Source organism: Colletotrichum lupini, chromosome 6 (genome assembly GCF_023278565.1).
Source record: "Colletotrichum lupini chromosome 6, complete sequence".
Taxonomy (NCBI): Eukaryota; Fungi; Ascomycota; class Sordariomycetes; order Glomerellales; family Glomerellaceae; genus Colletotrichum; species Colletotrichum lupini.
Window position 1 is genome coordinate 4452196 of NC_064679.1, and position 20092 is coordinate 4472287.

General features: G+C 38.3%; 3 protein-coding genes across 3 annotated transcripts; 2 read left to right on the forward strand and 1 right to left on the reverse strand.

Annotated features, from left to right (window-relative positions):
- Positions 1 to 409: 409 nt before the first annotated feature.
- On the forward strand, positions 410 to 677 carry CLUP02_12802 (uncharacterized protein; the record flags this gene model as incomplete). Its single annotated transcript, XM_049291762.1, has 2 exons — positions 410 to 521; positions 574 to 677. The coding sequence occupies 2 exons, from the start codon at positions 410 to 412 to the stop codon at positions 675 to 677; spliced, it is 216 nt and encodes a 71-aa protein (XP_049148908.1).
- Positions 678 to 816: 139 nt separating this feature from the next.
- Positions 817 to 1605, forward strand: CLUP02_12803 (Asp/Glu/Hydantoin racemase; the record flags this gene model as incomplete). Its single annotated transcript, XM_049291763.1, has 1 exon — positions 817 to 1605. The coding sequence occupies one exon, from the start codon at positions 817 to 819 to the stop codon at positions 1603 to 1605; it is 789 nt and encodes a 262-aa protein (XP_049148909.1).
- A 100-nt stretch (positions 1606 to 1705) lies between these two features.
- Positions 1706 to 4589, reverse strand: CLUP02_12804 (uncharacterized protein; the record flags this gene model as incomplete). The annotated part of the gene is made up of 7 exons (XM_049291764.1): positions 1706 to 2099; positions 2160 to 2251; positions 2301 to 2426; positions 2481 to 3339; positions 3416 to 3813; positions 3866 to 3952; positions 4002 to 4589. The coding sequence occupies 7 exons, from the start codon at positions 4587 to 4589 to the stop codon at positions 1706 to 1708; spliced, it is 2544 nt and encodes an 847-aa protein (XP_049148910.1).
- Between the last annotated feature and the right edge of the window lie 15503 nt (positions 4590 to 20092).

Genomic DNA, 20092 nt, shown 5'->3' on the forward strand with positions numbered 1-20092 from the left:
TCCACTCGACCCATCATGAGTACATAACTCTAAGAAGGACCTGTTTTTCGTGCTAAATGTGACGGTTCATCTGCAAGTCTTCCTAGCGTTGCTGGTATTGGTTGCAACTCACACTGCAAGCATATTTCACACCACCAGGATGATAAGAAGTGAACATGTTCAAGAGAATGGGGTGGGTGGCCATCATGCACACTTATTGGATCCAAACCACCACTCAATCAATACCCTGGTTTCTACCTTCAAGCCCCTAGTAAGCCCATCAATCCACATTGCGCCAATTCATCATCTCGCCTCGTGAATCGTGACATCCCCCTCCTCCACCATCCCGCGCCATCATCCACCTCAAAGAACCTTAAAGAACTTTCCCCTGCTCAACCCCATTCATGTAGATAGCGTAAAAGAGGGCAAAATGACCCAAAAGGGTCAAACGGATTCAAATGGGTCCCACATCGTACGAGCCCTGCATGGAAGATCGTCCCCAAGTGCCGATGCGGGAGACAACAAGAAGCAAAAGACGCGGTGTTCCACCGCACAAAGGCGGGGTTGCGGGCGGATGAGCTGCTGAATCCATAGATGAACCGATTCGGAACCCAGCGACTGCGACCAGGGCACTTGGCCGCCTGTGCGCTTCAATTCCTGAAAACGGCATGTCAATAGAAATGAAAGCTGTCTATTGAGTGTCAATAACGTCAAAGGTCAGGTTGATAAAAGGCAAAATTCATCCCGTTTATGCGCGTCGGGTCGACATACTAATACCTAAATCCATCAATATCCCGACCCTTGCCTCCTCTTTGTTCTCTCAAACGGACAAACATCATGGCGCCGGCAATTGACCAGCCCGTGAGACTCCTATGCATCATCCCTATATCAACAACAGGCATGACAGACGACCTCGCACGTGTATATCACTCCACGGCAACCCTCCAAATTACCTTTGTGGACGGCCGCGACCTCGATGACTGCCCTCCGTGCATCGAGAACCACGCGCAGGCCATATCTTCAACCAACGCAGTTCTCCCCCGTGCGATAGAGTACATCTCCAACCACAGCCCGCATGCCGTCCTCGTCTGCTGCTTCTCAGACCACCCGCTAGTATACGCACTGGAGGAGCGCTACGGTGACGAGGTTCCCGTCACCGGAATATTCCAAGCCGCGTTACAGGAAGCCACAGCAAGTGGAGGCAAGTTCGGCATTGTTACAACATCGACCTTATGGGAACAGCCGCTGAAAGACTCTGCTGATGACCTCGGTTTCGGGACGTATTCCACTGGCGTCGCAGCGACTGGCTTGAGCCCACTTGAGCTGGAGAGCTTGGATCGGGATTTCGTGATCGATCGCATTGCTACATCTTCGAAGCCTTTGATTGATAACGGTGCCGAAAGCATTATCCTCGGCTGTGCGGGTATGGCGGTATTGGAAGACAATATACTCTCGGCTCTTCCACCTTCGATCAAGACGATTGATGGTGTTCGTTCAGGGATGACGATCTTGTCGCGGCGGATTGAGGAGACGGCTTTAACCAAACCAGTGCTTTCTCTCCTCGACGATACCAAGACTAAGATTGCGGTAAGCAGCACGATGAGGGACAGGCAGCAGATATTGTGACGTAGGAAGGGCCCGATGTGTAAGATCAAGGGCTAGTAGCCACTATGAATGATGTCGATATATTGATATGGTGATAGATCTGGCAGGAATTAACGCAAAATCAAGTCGTTCCCCAGCTCTCAATTGCGCCGGCCCAATCAATCTCCGCCCCGTCATTGAAGGCATTGTTCCACATGTTGCCGATAAAATCTGCTTGAAAATTGTAAAAGGAAGTATTTGGTAACGCATATTGCTCGAGAAACCCTGGGTGCTGCTGCTGTGGTGGCGGCTGGGGCATCAAGTCCATGACCCGTGGGTCATTCGTTATCTCGGGCTGATGGTGCATGACCGGCGCTACCGATACTGCCGGTACTGCTGTCACTGTTGGTATTGCCTGGCTCTGTCGAAGAAGTATCTCTTCTAGTTTGTGAATATACTGAAAGATTCGTGCGCCTGCTTGGCTTGCTGAAGGAAGAGACGGTGCGAGGCTCTGAAGAAATGTGGCCATGGAAGTCCTGACCAGTCAGCATACCTTACCTAGATATAGGACAAGGGGTATGCGGGCTCCAACGTACATGACTTCGCGAAGTTTGTAGTACTGCCAGTCGACCAATTGGCGGGCAATGAAGCTACTAAGCAAGTGGGCGACTCCTGCCAACTCTTGCAGCTGCGTAGCAATATCAGCACAGTATCGGTCAAGTAAGAGAGGAGCATACCATGGGATATCCGATTGCCCGCAAGTACTCCACCGGCACCAGAGTAATCTCTTGTATTAGTTCAAGCGCAGCGCCACAAGCATCTTCAAATTTGTTGTGGCATGCGAATGCCGCCATCCGGAGTAGCTTCGAGTTGATGTTAGCCATAGGACCATTTGCTATGCAAAGATCCGAACCCACCTGAAAGGTACAAGCGATATTGGCCACTTGAAACCCACATAGGTTTGCCTCCACGTCTGTGGATGCCGGATAAGCGCTGGTGGCATATAGAGGAAGATTGCTCTTCTTTCCAAGAACCAGTTGCAACATGTCGTCGATGTTTGGCATAAGTGGTTCGTGTTGGATTGGACCTCTGTCGAGCGTCTTTAGTCGATCTTTGCGCATTCGGACAATGACGTGTTCGAGTACGCGATACAGGTCGGTGATGTAGTTCCAGCCGGTGAGCCAGCTGCCATGGCTGAATCGGGTCTTCTCGGTCTGCCCTGACGCATCTATAATCCCGGCTAGGCCGTTGACCTGCTGCGGATATGCAACAGCGCATTGTAGTTCGGGGCACCGAACCACATGGCCGTCGATCAGCGCTGCATGGACTTCCAGGCGGTACATTGACCAGAAGAACTGCCGCCTTACATGCTTCTCCGGATATGTAAGATTCGAGGGCCAGCGCGCTTCAAAATGGAAGGTGTGCTGAGCTACTAATGTGTGGTAACGGCCCAGGCACTCATGGAATAGAGGGTCGTCCTTGAGCTGTGTGGCGGCCAGGGATAAAGTGCCAAGAACCTGTAAATACTCAAAGGCTTCGGAACTGCGGATGTCGCGATTTCTCTCCGGAATCGCCCTTTCTGCATCCTGCATGTAGGCCTCGTGATGCTCAGGGAGAAGAGGAGTGGGCGTATCCGGGTTGAATAAGGCGCCATCTCTGACGTGACACGAACTCAATGCGCATATGGCCATTAGCCGGGCGAAAGAAGCCCTGCTAGATGACAGGCTGGTTGCCTCCCATTCCTTGTGTAAGGACACCTCGTCGAAAAATGGAAATCTTCAGCCAATGTTAGCTTGTTCATTGTAGCGCAATAGATGCAGACCAAAAAGGGACGAGGGTGGGATGAACGCACACTGGGTATACAGCGTCAAAAAAGATGACGATGAGTCGATAGATGAGGGCCCTGCTCCCGTGGCGACTCTCGTCGTAGAACCACCTATCGCCATCGGCATCGTCAAAGGATTGAGATTTGTTATTATTATTCACTGAAGACGACGGCGACGTCTTTGATTTAACGCCTCGCTTGGCTGCAACACGGTTCCATGTGCAGGTCGCGCCGTGTTCGATGCAGGTCAGACAACTTGGCGTGCCACCAGGACTGGCGACGGAGGCGACCCCGCCTCCGTCGGGCACGGGCTTGCATTTCCGTCCTCGGCGATGGCAGAAATCGCAGGCCTTTGTGATGCGGCGACGCTTGATGCTGGGCTCGCTGTGCCGTCTGCTATCACCGTTTAGCAGATCGTCGTCTTCCTGTTTCTGGCCCATGATTCGAGCGAGCGCTGGACGCGTCGAATCTGGTCACGGGAGTCCCATCCGGCGGCGCGATGGCGAAGGACAATAGGCAATCGGGATGTTGGGCGGTGGATACAATATCCGTACGGATATCTTTCTCACACGAGGGATAACAGGTCAGGGAAAACCGGGTTAAGTTTTCCTACTGTCTGAGCCACGGTGAGGGGCCGCGCACCCCAAGGAATCCTTCTCTGTTCCTCCCTGGTACGGTTGACGGTCCACCGTCTGGCTACACGTGTGCTAATTGCCGATGAAATGGATGGATTCGCTGAAGAAATGCAGGCCCGATCTCGGATATGTAGATGAATGCGATCCGGAGGGGCACAATCGGCGGGAGGATGCCGTCTCTGTACAACCTCGAAATGGGGGCGGTTTTTCTGACCGGGCTGAAATGTGCTGGAGGAAACAGGCTGTGGCGGGGTTTTTTTCTGCGTTCTCCTTCTTTGCGTCCGAGGAGCGATCGGAAACATCAAACGTAGAATGAGATGAGGAGAACACACGGGCAGATCGAGGTTGAAATTGACACGGCCGGGAGAGTAGTGGAGGTGGAGGGGGAGGGGACGTCGGGTGGACGTGGACTTGGAGCCGCGCCCCAGCGAGCAAACAGTCAATCTGACTAAGCCGATACGTACTCTTTCTTTGTGGCACACGCAGGGACGGGGAAGAAGGAAAGAGCGCTGCGAGGGAAGGTACGGCAGACTGCAAGAGGCACTCCGCCAAAACACTTTTTTCATGTATTAAAGCAGAAATCGTATTTTACAGTTACCCCACTACCCAGGATAGGGTCTAGACTAGTGTAATAACTTATAAATAGGGGTTATAGAGATTTACGGCTTAAGAGATATTTTAATTTCGTAATATATTAGACCGTACGGTAGTATATAAAATCGCACAATATCGTACCCCGATATAAAAGTTTTTCTTCTCTTTATAACTTTATTATAAAAATAACTACTACTTTTTACCCTTTTATAAGTAAAAATCACTTTTTATTTAAGTTATTAAACTAATAGCTCGCTTATAGATATTATAATATAGATTTATAATAACTTTTAATCTCTATATAAGACGTTACCGAACTAATCGACCTTATAATACCTCCTCGTAAAGCTATTCCGAAACGACCGATCGATAATAATACTTATATAAGCTCTACTCTTTTTATATAATAAGAACGTATAAACGTATAAGCCTCGATATTAATAAAATCTCTTTTTACGGGCTTAAAAGAGCGGGAACGAAGTATTTAATAAATAAAAAAAGAGCTAAAGTAATTACTAATAATTAATATCTCTATTATATTATATAAAGCATCCTTTTTTAAGAACGAACTTAACGGTTTCTAATTAACGACTTATATTAATATCTAAGTTATTAAGAAGTTTATTAGGAAAGTTTAGTTTAATCGCTTCTTAACGTTTATTTTATATTAAAATATAATACAATTTATTATTTTATATTTTATAATAAACTAATAAATTCTTTTAATAGAGTAGATAGTATTTCTAATTAATATATAAAATCCTTATAATATCTTAGAGTACTATAAAGTAGCGTATAAAGCTATAAGTTTAGAGAGATTCCTTTTTAAAGCTACGATCTTATATAAAAAAGATAATTATTAACTTTTTATTATTTTTTAAACTAGAATTAAGTTACTAGTTATTAAACCTTAGTTAGTAAAGAAGGGAAAAGGTTATATAAAGCTAATTATAACTAAAACTTTAGGTAAAACGACGTATAGAAATGTTCCGAAAACACGGCTTTTAATAAGTATTAGTATTAAACTAACGATAAAGATTAAGGAGGAATTATTAGTTAAGTAAGAAAAGAAGATCGTTAAGAAGGAGGTAAAGGCTAAAAAAAAGGTTAAAAAGGATAAAAACGATAGGAAAAACGAGATTATAATAGTTCGATAAGAAGATAAAGTTTACGATAGTAAATAACTTAGTATACTATAAGGATAGAAACGAGCATTCTCGTTAATAAATAGTTTAGAATAAACTATAATTATATTTATAATTCCTCTTTATCCTTAGTATTACTCGTAATTACGAAGCTATTTAATGCTCTAAAATTAATTCTAAAGTCTTCTAATCTCTACTTAACTTATATAATACCGCCCTATAGTTTACTAAATAAAGTAACTTCTAGTTAGAGCTTATTGCGTATATATTACTTTAGATAAATACGAAAATATTAATACGCTTTAAAATAAGGATAATTAGCCTCGCTAAACTTCGTACTTTTAGCTAATATAATTAGGGAGCCCTTAATAACTAAGGTATAAATTTATAAGGTAGCTTAAAGAAGATATACGTCTAGATTATTACTATTTTAAATAGCGTTTAATAGTTATTAAACTTAGTTTTAGTTAATCGGCTATATAAAGTCTTATATAGTTCGTAACGTAGGTTAATAATATAGTTACTATAGCTAACTAGAAATAACGTAAGGGCGACCTTTTTAACGACGAATTCGATAAGAGTTCTAAATTTATACGAAGTTAATAAAATTAGAACGAATTAGTAGTATATACGTAAATAGAAGTACAATCTAGTTAGAGAGTATATTTATATAGAATAGCCCTTAGAACTTAAGTAGTTAGAAGTATTCTTATAAACGTAAGTATACTTATATATACTAAAATATATATTACTTACCGACTAATATACTAATCTACTTTAATAAAGACGATTCTACTAACTCTTAATCTTAACGTTATAAATACTTTTGCTAAAGATCTAGCAATTATAGAATATAATTAGACTTTCTATTATTAAACGGTATTATAAAAGGTAGTAATAAATACTAGACATAAGAACGGTTTCTTTTCCTTAGTCTAAACGAACTCGTAATAACATAAATCCCCGTTATTAAATAATAATAAGATATTATATAAATATATTCCGGGACGTATAAGTAAAAACCCCTATATAGAACTATATAATAAACCGCAAATAAGCATTAATACTAGCATAGATCTCAAATCTAAATAGTAAAAGCTTATTATACGTATTTAAAAACTAAATATAATTTAGTTTAGGAGTTATAAACCCTTTATAACGGTACCTCATCTTACTTAACTAATCTTAAACTTATTATAGAAAGGTTTTGTAATATATAAAGTATAGTTCATCTCGGCTAATAATATAAGCTTATTAGCGAACCTATATATAAAAATACTTTTTACTATACCCTTTAGCATAGTAAATAACCTCTAGTATATTAGAAAAGAACTTTTTTAATCATTATTATATAATTACGAGCTATTTTAGTATTTATCGTTATTAAAGCTAATTCTATTAACGAAGTATTAATAATCCTATAGCCGTAATTATAAATCCTTTAGACTAGAGTTAAAAAAGGATATTTTTATTGTTTAAGCATTATTAAAAAAATAATTCTTAAATACGAATTAATAGATCTTTAGAAAAGACCGTACGCTCTTCTCGTTATAAGTCCTATTTCGTAAGTTAACGTTTAAAAGTTCGCTTTATAATTCTAGTACTAGAAACTGTAAAGATATGTATAATAATTATATTATAGGTCTAATTACTCTCTAACTTTATAATAATTATCGTTTAATATAATAAAAAATTAATACGCGGTCGTACTATTCTAAAAAAAGTAGTAATATATAAAGTAAGAAACTAAAAAAGAAATTTTAAATAAGGGGTAAATATTTATATATAATTATAGCGATGTATAGGGGTATCCTTTTGCTTACTAGGTCTTATAAGTATATATATAGAAATATAGACGCTTATGGGGATCTATAATACTAAAAAGGATAGAAAAGTATATAACGATAATATATAATAAATAAAAGTTCTATAATTTTATTAAAAACGTTAAACTTTGGGGGGAGCCTTTATATAGTTAGTTACGGCTTTTTATAGGCTAAACTAAGCGCGTATACTCTAGTTTATAGCTAATAAGTACCCTACGACTACGTAAGGGCCTTACTACCCGGGTATTAAGCTTAACCGTACTATATCTTAATATATACCTATATAAACTCTTATACTATACTATATAAGAATATCAAATTAATTATTTTTTACTTAGAGTCTATATAAGTTAGTAACGCTCTTTATAATCTTATATACTATTATATATACCCTCTTCGTTATTTTTAACTTACTTAGCTACTTATTTAAGGGCTTTTGTTATCGTATAGAGGTATATAGTAAGGATAGTACCTAGAGACTTAAGTAGAGCGCCGATATAGACTTTACTACGGCCTTTATAATTATAACTACGCTTAACGACCTTAGTAAGCGTATTACGAGTTAATATAAACCGTTAGTAAACTATAAATAGATATAAAGTAGTATAGAGTAACGTATAAGTAATAACGAGAGGCGTAACGAGCGTATACTCGTATATAGTAGATATATAGTTATAACTAAAGTAGCCCTTATTTATAAAAGTAATATAATTAGTAAAAATGCTTTTACTAGCCTTATAACGGGCGCACGACTTAGTACTAGTCTTAGCGTTACTATATACGGTCGTTTAGATAGTATTAGTAGCCTAAGTACGAGTTATAGTAATATCCGGGGGTATATAATAGCTATTCTTAGTAATCTTAGGGTTAAGCTTAATTTAACGCTAGGGCTAGATTATACGGGTTAATATAGTAATATTAGATAGTATAGGGTAGTATATACTAACTTATATAATACTAAGATTATAGATTTAGTAAAAAGTTTTTAAAAAGGAAGATAAAGAGCTTATAAATAATATAAGAATTTATATAATAAGGAAGCTATTATATAGAGGTATACGTATTAATAAGGAGGTAAGAGGTTATTTTATAGGACGTAAGGTTATTAAGGTACTACGTAGGTTAATATACGGGGACCGTCGGGAGCTATATACCCTTAATACGGGCTAGAACGCTATATTAAGCGCTTATTATAAGTATTATACGGCGTACGTAATTATTAAAAAAGGGAGTATCTTATACGAAATTATTAGTATATATACGTAAATAGTTAATACTAAAGAAAAAAGTAAATAAAAAGAATTAAATTATAAATAGGTATATACGCGTAATTATACTTATAATTACACATATATTAGCCTAAAAAGAAGTACAATCATTAATTAGTAAAAATTGCACTAGTAATTGCGCATAAAATTGCCTAATTATACCTAATTAATATTTCTAATTAGTAAATTGCGAATATTATACTTATAATTACGTATATAATTAGGTAATAATAATAAAAGTAAAGTAGAAAAGGGTATAAAGTATAATAAAGCGAAATATAATCGCTAATAAGTAACTATAGGGGCGTAGGCAGATTACTTACCTTATTTAAAGAATATTAAGTTAGTTAAGAGGAAAGGGAAATTAATTAGTAATAGAAATTAGTAAAGAGGATATGCCCCTTAGCTACCCTACTTTCGCTAAGTAGTATAACCGCCCTCACGTGACTACTATTACCTACGGTTATAAGCAATTCCTTATAATAATATACGGGATTTATTATAATATTTATTTATACGTACGAAAAAGTCGCGCTATTAATACCTAAAATTTACAGTAGCCGTAGGTCTATTAGAAAGAACGGTTTTGGCGGAGTGCCTCTTGCAGTCTGCCGTAGGAAGGCCCGCGGTGTGTTGTTTCCTCCTTCGCGCGATAAGGTAACATCGACCCGCGCCTGCCTTCCGGTGCTTCTGCCTTCCCCAATTAGCCAACTTAGATCACGGGATCAAGGTGCTCCCGTACAGTTGTACCTCGCGTTGTTGCCCAATGGAAGTTTTCCAAAAACGGCACTTCGGTACGTACTCGCCGATGGCGCAGCCAGAGGTGGCTGTGCCGCAGCCACTGATCGCATGGCACCCCCGTCACAGTGTCCTTTCTTTGTTCCTCAATTTCAATATTCCATCTTTCCAACACGTTGCGCTGTTGGTTCTACACCGCATCTCTCATCCCCCCGGATCAGGCCCGGAGATAAGCCCGAATTCCACCCCTGGTTCTGTAAGTGGACAGATTTGGCCGTGGGGGTGGTTTAGCTCACCTCGCGTCTTGTGTCTTCCCTTGGTATTGCCCTTGAAGATGTCAACCCAACATGAGCTTTCGACTCTTTGGTGTCGTACTGACTGCGCCGACTGAGACACGCCAACGTCATGGGATCTGTGGCAATCCTGAATTATCGAGCTCCCATTCACTGTCAAAATCCTGGCTGATCAAATAAGCTCACCCAAGACCGCCTATCAGTCAGGCGTAGAATCATCTAGACGCGTTCGAGAGAAACCAACGCCAAGTTTCATCTTGAGACCAACACTCGAATGGCGCCGATCACTTCTTAGCACAGACATGGGCACGGGCAAGACATTCACAGACGATCGAAATGTTTGTGGGGTGAAGTGCGACGGCAGGTCCAGCCTGAATCTTGAATTCTAGCCCCCAGTGAAAGTCCATCGCCCGATCCGCTTGTGTGCTGGCTGCGATGACACCTCACAACCAGCGCCATTTATTACTCACTCAAAGAAAGCGCACGCATATTATTGGGTTGCCAGTTGATCAATCTTGGATACCACATGGTTACAGAGACTCAGAACCTTTTCTTTCATGCACATAATGGTTACGTAGCATGCACCTCGCACTTCCTTCTTGGCACCAAGTGTTCTTCAATCAACCAGATAACCAGAAAACAAGAAGCTGAACAACATTCCAATTCGCCCCTTACTTATTGCGTGCGGCAATCTTGCACAAACATCAACCAACAATGAATAGCGGTCAGGCGCGATTCTTAGCCCTGCAATTACATTCAAGCTGAACCCTCATCCCACTTTGCGCAGGATAAACGCCCAGGTGGGAGAGACAAGGGTGTCACTTCTGAAGTCTACGCCGCACTTGGCTCCCGTTGATCTCGGATAACTTTGGTGTGCACTGGGGTATAGGGAGATTCCAAATTCGTAAAATGCGACTAGACACAATCAAGATCGAATCCGCCTCATCTTCACAGTTTTGAAGAGAAAAGAAAACGTCTGCTTTCGCAATTGCCGCTGATACCCATCATATCTCTTCAGGTCATGCAACGTTACTCGCCTCTTCCTATGTACCTCTCTAGAAGCACCGAGAGTCGATGGCAAAGGTGATTCCGACATGACCTCAATATCACACTTCGGACAGAAGGCGTATTGCCAGTTCTGTTCAGACTGAGTAGGACGGCACCAACTTGCCGGTAGTGTCGGATTGGAAGTCTAATTCGACCGCGGCATACAGCCGACTGCGCAGGGGCTAATTAGGGGCCCTATTTATAATTATCGTAGCCAGCCTAACTTACGGTTAGAACCTCTTTTTTATACCTACGCAGATATTTATATAGTTTAATTAATCTCTTTATTAATTACGGTTCGAACTAACTACTTTATAATAGGGATACTAATACTAATTAGTAGTTAAATTTTACTATCGTAGATTAGTAAAGTATCTCGCTACGTAAAAAAAACGACCTCTTAATACCGCACGGAATAAGAGATTCGTATTAATTAACCTTATAGAAGTAAACGAAAAAGGGGGCGATTCTCGAATGCTATATAGAATTAAGTAATCGTAGCCCTTTACTACTTACGAGAGGTTAACGTTTATTACGTTAAACTACGTTAATTAACGGAACCGCTTAAGTAACTAGTTTTTTACCGTCGCCTTAAGTAGCCTTTTTATTAAATAACTTTTCCGTAGCCGGCCTGCGATTAGAAATTAATTAGTTAAATTAGTAAAAAGAAATACCTACGCGGCGACTACTTACCTAGTTAATTAGTACAATAAGCGAGCTCAATAGTATAATATAAAAAAGTACCGCGCGATTAAGAAAAGGGATCTCTAAACGTAAATATTCTTAGTTAGTATAGTAGGAAGCGTATAGGAGTTATTAAGCTAAGAGATTTACGGTATATAAAAAAAGTCTATTACTATTAAGATCTTATAGGTACGACCTTAAGCCCGCGATCTAGACGACCTCCCCGTAGCTCCCTTAATTACCCCCCGAGTATTACTTAGGAATATAGTATAGGGGACGGTTTAATAAGGGAGGAGGGGATTTAGAGATTACGGAGAGTACGAGGCTTAGGAGGCTAGAAGTATACGGAAAAGCGGAAATCGGTAATTAGTAAAGATCCCGAGATTAATTACTATATCGTCTTACGGTAATATAAACGTTTGCCGCTACTATTAGAAAAAGGAACTACTAAAACTTACCCTTTTATACTAAATAAAAAGGAGGATTTTAATAAGTACGATAGCTAGCGATTTAGAAGGGTAGTAGTAATCGCTAGAGAGGGTAAAAACGAGAGTAGTAGCGAGATAGTAAGAGGAAGCGGGAATTTCCTAAACCCTAATAAATTCGTTAAGTAGCGAAAGTACGGATTTACTACGACCGGCGCGCGGATTAAATATATCCCCGTTAAGATTAAATACGCTAGTAACCGCTAATATAAGTATAAGCTAGGGCACGACCCTTAGTAAGTTAGGGTAAGGAAGGAGAGGGCAAAACCCGATCCTAAATAGAATCCCTATCCCTTATAAGTAGGTAAATATTAACCCGGACTATTAGGGGACGTGGATATATAGAATTGTAAATTAGCCTAATAGTAAGTAAATTGACGTGGTATTAATCTATTTAACTAAGGTCTATAAGAAAAAGGGGCTATAGGGGTAACCCCTGTTTTATAAGATCGTAAACGACCTTAGCTATTAGTTAGACAAATAGTTCGTAAGCGCAAGCCTAGGAATTGCGAAAGTGGTTAATAGATTTTTCTATAAGCGAGGGGTACTACTAGCGTAATTATAATCGTAAGAACCTTATAAAATCTTAGTAGCGACGATTATAAAGGAGGAATTCGTAATATAGACCTAAGTATAAGTTAATAGGGCGTATAATCGCTTTAACGAATTTAAAAAAAAGGTAAACGACCTAGATTTCTTTTTTATAATTACTAATAGCAATTTGTCGTTATAGAAGGATATATAGAGGTAAAATATGGTACTAGAAGTACGATAATCGATAATTCTGCCTATTTCGATCTATAGCTCGTCGCTACTACTAATACGAAATTCGGTACTAATTAGCTAGTAAAAAAGGAGGTAGACTACCCGAAGTTATTAATAGTACGTAGCGACGTAGGGATTATATATAAATACTAAAAATCTAGTAGTAAATACGAAGTAGTTTATAGATTTTAAAAAGATCTTCCTAAAAGAGAAATTATACTTTGGGGGGAAGTATGAGGTCTTGTAAGAAACCCTGACGATGTTTTACGATTATTATGAAAAAGTCGGAATTAGGGAATACTAGTACTATTCGGTAGTTAATATCGTACTCGTAAGTAAAGCTTTTAATTATTATTACGAAGCGGTGCGTAATCTCGATCGAAACGACTTTCTTAGTATAATTAACGTAATCCGAAGCCGCTTCGAGACTTATAATAAGAACTTAGAGCTCTTATCTAAGCTACGAGCGATTTTTTTTATATTTATAGCTAGGATAATAGAGGGCAAATTGCGAGTAGAAATCCTCAAAGAGCTTATTAATCGAATTAATAAGCTAGCAAAAACCTAGCTAAATAAGGGGATTAACGAGCGGAAAGTCGGATATCTTTATACCGTAGTTTAGCGCGTTTTAGAGGCAAAAATAACTCTATACTAAGTACCCGAAGACTACGAGACGCTCTACTCGAGGCTAAGATCTAGTTTTAATATTAAAGTAAGAATGCCACGCTAAACCTATTTCTAAGTATACGACGGCCCTTATTAATAGTATTAAGTCAACCGAACGTATAATAGGAAAGGAAAGGAAGCTAGGTACGGTAATCGCTAGTAAGGAATCCTAGATTCGTTAAATAAGTAGAGATTTAACTTATAAGTAGGGTAATAGAAGAAGTAGTGTTTTATTTATAAAAAGGATAGATATTAGTTAAGTAACTACTCCGAGGAAGAGCGTGCTAAATCGTATAAATAATATAGAAAATCGAGGGTAGTAGATAGTAAAACTAGCCCTTATCGATTTAACTAATTCCTTATTATATATGAGGGCAGATCCGGGGGCACGGAACCTAGTAAAAATAGCTAATTTGGTAGCCTAAAGTACCTGCACTTTATAAGAGATTCGGAAGATAAGGAAGATCTTACTCCCTATACTAACGAATTAGATTATAACGAAGTCGACGATATTAACTACTCTTTCTTTACCCCGTTAGCCTCGGGAGGATATACGAGGCTAAACGAATAAAAGGTAGTAGAAGCCCTTAATAAGTAGGCTTTTATTTACAGATAATAAGGGAAGGTCCTTTAGATAATAGATATAGAGGTGGGTAAAAGGACGAATTTAATAGCGTAGAATTCTATTTTTTTAATATTTAAAGAAAAGAGATAGGGTGCTGAGTAATTCTAGGGGTAGCTAGAGGGGTCCTTTTTATATTACCTAGATTACTCGAATGCGGAGCTCGTATAAGCATTCTACGCGAACGAAAGGTACGGCTTAGATAATTTCTATAGGATTATCTTAAATACTAGGGTATTATAATAGTTAATAGGAGGAAAAGGGTAATTCTAGGCGCTATAGAAAATCGTATTAATAACGCTTAATACGTTAATAGCGGGTATTACGAGGATTAGCTTCGGCTTAGGCAAGGAAATCGTTACCCTAAGTACGGTAGAAATAGAGACGTACTTCGGAACGATAACTTTCTATATCCTACCCGTTAATACCCTATTTCTCTTATATCTAAAAAATATAGATCGACTAGGTATTATATTTAATAATACGAGGAATAGAATCTCTAGCCGTAAGTACTTTAAAATAGTCGAACGACGATGGGGGTATGCGTTTATAAGGCTTATTAACGATACGAAGTTAATTAATTACCTAACGGAAAGTGAGCTTAGATAACTATACCGGAGATTTAGCTACCTATCGGTCGCGAGGCTATATAACTTCTTAAAGTATTTAAGTAATAATAATATCGAAATAGGGGCGCTAGAGTAGTTAACGAAAGTATGCTACTAATGCTAAATAAATGCACAGAGCCTACGTAGATTTAAATTTAAATTATATAATAAGCTTAACTTTAATTAGGAGATCGTTATCGATATCTTTTACTTAAATAGTCGACCGGTCCTATATATAATCGACGAGGCTATATTATTCTAAGTAGGGTAATTCTTGCGGGATCTATAAGTAAAAATAGTATGGGTAGCTCTACGAAAAAGCTAGATCGATATATACTAGGGACCGCTAGATAGTATTAGAACCGACGCTAGTACTAGTTTTAAGTTAGTAGAATTTAAAGAAAATGCGACGGCTTATAGTATATAGTTAAAAGTTATGCTCGTCGAAGCGTATTATAGTATTAGAAAGGTAGAAAGGGCGCACTAGTAGTTAAAAAGAGTATTTAAAATTATTAAAAAGGAAAATCCCGATTCTAACGACGACGAATGCCTCTAGATAGTATTTAAATATTATAACGATACTATGGGGCCTAACGGGCTTATACCGACGCTTTTAGTATTTAGAGTATATTTAAGAACGACTTTAGCCTCGCTACCGTTACTAGACGTAAGCTAGCGAGCTTAAGTAGTCGAAAAAGTAATGCGGGCACTGCGCGAGGTAAGCGTAAAAAAGTAAGTTAATAAGGTAATTACTATGCGCAATAGGCCCGATATAGGGGTTAATTTAGATATACCCCTAAATTCGGATATACGAGTATAGTGCGAAATTACTTAATAATAGGCTAGGCTATATAAATTAATTTCCGTTAACGAGCGTTTTTGCGTAGTTACGAGAGATCGTAACTAGCTACTTAAGGTGTTAATTACGGTAGTTAGACTATATTATATAGATCTTATTAAGGTGATTTCTAGCCTATAAGAAGAAGAAGAGCTAGGGGAAGCTATATAACCCGCGGTAGAGGTATAAGAAATTATCCTTAACGAAATCGTCGTAGTAGTATTAATAGATGATGAGGAAGAGGAAATTGCTAAAAGGGTACTAATACGTCGCGGGAGACTATGACAGTAAGTATTAATGCGGTAATTTATTACTAGCGACGAGGTAATTAATACTTTTTATATAGTAAAAGAGAAAGCCGATTTTGAGCTAGTAGTTAAACTACGTAAGGAAGGCGTAATTATAACTATTAGAAAGCCGTATAAGGGATTAGATCTTATCGAAGTAGATACTCTGCGCGATCGAGGGGTCTATTAATTTATCTTCTACGATTTAGAAAAGTATATAAACCTCTATATATTTAAATTGCGAATAGTTCGTGAAATTAAAGGAAAAGGAATACCTTAACCGTACGAGAAGTTTAGATACGTAATTTAGGGGTACGGCGACGTTAAAAAGGCGACGCTACTTATATAATTGCTTATTATATAGCGCTATAGCTAACGATTAATAATGGTACTGATGGTATCGCTGCGGAAGAAGGGATATGAGATTTAGAGCCGTGATATTACCTAGGTATATACCTAATCGGCTATAGGGCTTATAAGGAAAATCCTGGCCTATTTACTAAAGGAAATGGCTAGTAAGTACTTAGAAGGTACGATTATTGAAGTACTTAAGCTATTGTATGGGCTCGTAGAATTGGGTACCTATTAGTGGGCTACTTATTACGATTTTTATATTAATTAATTGTTAATGGTTATTTTTACGTACGACCCGTGCTTATTAGTCGCGGAGTACGAAGGTAATTAATTTAGGATCGTTAGAATATAAATTAACGATATATTGGGCCTATTCAATATTAACTTTATAAAAAAGGAGGATAAGGAGCTTTAGAAAGCGGGCTTCGTAGCGAAGCTAAAAGAGGTCCTTATAATAAATACCCCCTTAGTATTTAACGGCGGGATTTTTATAATCGAAGGGGAAACTATCGTTTTTTAATAAAAGGGGTAGGGCGAGAAGATTAACCTCGTTAACCCGAACGTAATTAATATTAAAAAGTAGTATAAGGCTAAGCTTGCGCGAGGGGTATATATTACGAGTATTTATTAGCCTAAGGTAACTTTTAACTACGCTAAGGTAGCATAAGCTATAGATCTAACTAAACGAGACGTCGAGGTACTTAATAAGTAGCTTAAGTAGTAGTAGACAAATCTCGATCGAGGTCTCGTTTATTACCTAATTAATTTTATAATTAGTATCGGATTAGAAGTCTAATTCGACCGCGGCATATAGCCGACTGCGCAGGGGCTAATTAGGGGCCCTATTTACGATTATCGTAACTAGCCTAACTTATAGTTAGAACCTCTTTTTTATACCTACGCAAATATTTAAATAGTTTAATTAATCTCTTCGTTAACTACGGTTCGAACTAACTACCCTATAATAGGGATACTAATACTAATTAGTAGTTAAATTCTATTATCGTAGATCGGTAAAGTATCTCGCTACGTAAAAGAGACGACCTCTTAATACCGCACGGGATAAGAGATTCGTACTAATTAACCTTATAGAAGTAAACGAAAAAGGGGGCGATTCTCGAATACCGCACGGAATTAAGTAATCGTAGCCCTTTATTACCTACGAGAGGTTAACGTCTATTACGTTAAACTACGTTAATTAATAGAACCGCTTAAGTAACTAGTTTTTCACCGTCGCCTTAAGTAGCCTTTTTACTAAATAACTTTTCCGTAGCCGGCCTATAATTAGAAATTAACTAGCTAAATTAGTAAAAAGAATTCCCTATACGACGACTACCTACCTAATTAACTAGCGTAACGAACGGGCTTAATAATATAATATAAAAGAGCACTACGCGATTAAAAAAGGGGATCTTTAAATATAAATATTCTTACTTAGCGACGAAGGTAACCCTATAGGAGTTATTAAGCTAAGAGATCTACGGTATATAGAAAAGTTTATTATTACGGGGATCTTACGGGTACGCCCTTAAGCCCGCAATCTAGACGACCTCTTCGTAACTCCCTTAACTACCCCCCGGGTATTACTTAGGAATATAGTATAGGGGACGGTTTAACGAGGGAGGAGGGGATTTAGGGGTCCTAATAATATCGAGTTAAGAGTATTACGGATCTTAGAGATTAACCTAGGAAAAAGGCGGCCACCCTAAAGTAGTCTTACGACCTCCCGCTAGAGTTATTATTAGCCTAAGAAAAGGCTAAAAAGACGAGGATCTAAGAAAAAAGAAAAGAATCCTCTAGAGGGCCGCTAAAAGGCTTCTTTTTATACTAGCTCACGGTATAAGATTACTAATTTCGAGAAATTAGTAACTAGTAAAGATCCCGAGACTAATTACTATATCTTATTACGGTAATATAAACGTCTACCGCTACTATTATTAAAAAGAACTACTAGAACCTACCCTTTTATACTAAATAAAAAAGAGGATCTTAATAAGTACGATAGCTAGCGATCTAAAAGGGTAGTAGTAATTACTAAAAATAGTAAAAACGAGAGTAGTAGTAAGACGGCGAGAAGAAGCGGGAATCTCTTAGACCCCGATAAATTCGTTAGGTAGCGAAAGTACGGATTTATTACGACCGGCGCGCGGATTAAATATATCCCCGTTAAGATTAAATACGCTAGTAATTACTAATATAAGTATAAGCTAGAGTACGACCCTTAGCGAGTTAGGGTAAAAAAGAAGAGGACGAAACCCGATCCTAGATAGAATCCTAATCCCTTATAAGTAGGTAAATATTAACCCGGATTATTAGGGGACGTAGATATATAGAATCGCGGATTAGCTTAACGGTAAGTAAATTAACGCGGCATTAATCTATTTAACTAAGGTTTATAAGAAAAAGGGGCTATAGGGGTAACCCCTATTTTACGAGATCGCAAACGACCTTAGCTATTAGCTAAATAAATAGTTCGTAAGCGTAAGCCTAAGAATTATAAAAGTAGTTAATAGATTCCTTTATAAGCGAGGGGTACTACTAGCGTAATTATAATCGCGAGAACCTTACGAAATCCTAGTAGTAACGATTACGGAAGAGGAATTCGTAACATAGACCTAGGCACAAGTCGATAGGGCGTATAATCGCTTTAACGAATTTAGAAAAAAGGTAAACGACCTAGATTTCCTTCCTATAATTACTAACGGCAATCTATCGTCATAAAAAGATATATAGAGGCAAAATATAGTACTAGAAGTATAATAATCGATAATTCCGCCTATTTCGATCTATAGCTCGTCGCCGCTACTAATACGAAATTCGGTATTAATCGGCTAGTAAGAAAAGAGGTAGACTACCCGAAGTTACTAATAGTACGTAGCGACGTAGGGATCGTATATAAATATTAAAAATCTAGCGGTAAATACGAGGTAGTTCATAGACCTTAAAAAGATCTTCTTAAAAGAGAAATTATACTCTAGGGGGAAGTATAAGGTCTTATAAAAAACCCTAACGATGTTTTACGATTATTATAAAAAAGTCGGAATTAGGGAACACTAGTACTATTCGGTAATTAATATCGTACTTATAGGTAAAGCCTCTAATTATTACTACGAAGCGGTACGTAATCTCGATCGAAACGACTTTTTTAGTATAATTAACGTAATCCGAAGCCGCTTCGAGACCTATAATAAGAACCTAGAGCTCCTATCTAAGCTACGAGCAATTTTTTTTATATTTATAGCTAGGATAATAAAGGGCAAATCGCGAGTAGAAATCCTTAAAAAGCTTATCGATCGAATTAATAAGCTAGCGAAAACCTAGCTAAATAAGGGGACTAACGAGCGGAAAGTCGGATATCTCTATACCGTAGTCTAGCGCGTTTTAAAAACGAAAATAACTCTATACTAAGTACCCGAAAACTACGAGACGCTCTGCTCGAGGCTAAGATCTAGCTTTAATATTAAAGCGAGAATACCGCGCTAAACCTATTTCTAAGCGTATAACGGCCCTTACTAATAGTATTAGGTCGACCGAACGTATAATAGGAAAGGAAAGGAAGCTAGGTATAGTAATTACTAGTAGGGAATCCCAGATTCGTTAAATAAGTAGAGATTTAACTCGCGAGTAGGGTAATAGAAGAAGTAGTATTTTATTTATAAAAAGGATAGATATTAGTTAAATAACTACTCCGAGGAAGAGCGTACTAAATCGTACGAATAATATAAAAAATCGAGGGTAGTAAATAATAAAACTAGCCCTTATCGATTTAACTAATTCCTCGTTATATATAAGGGTAGATCCGGGGGCACGGAACCTAGTAAAAGTAGCTAATTTAGCGGCCTAAAGTAC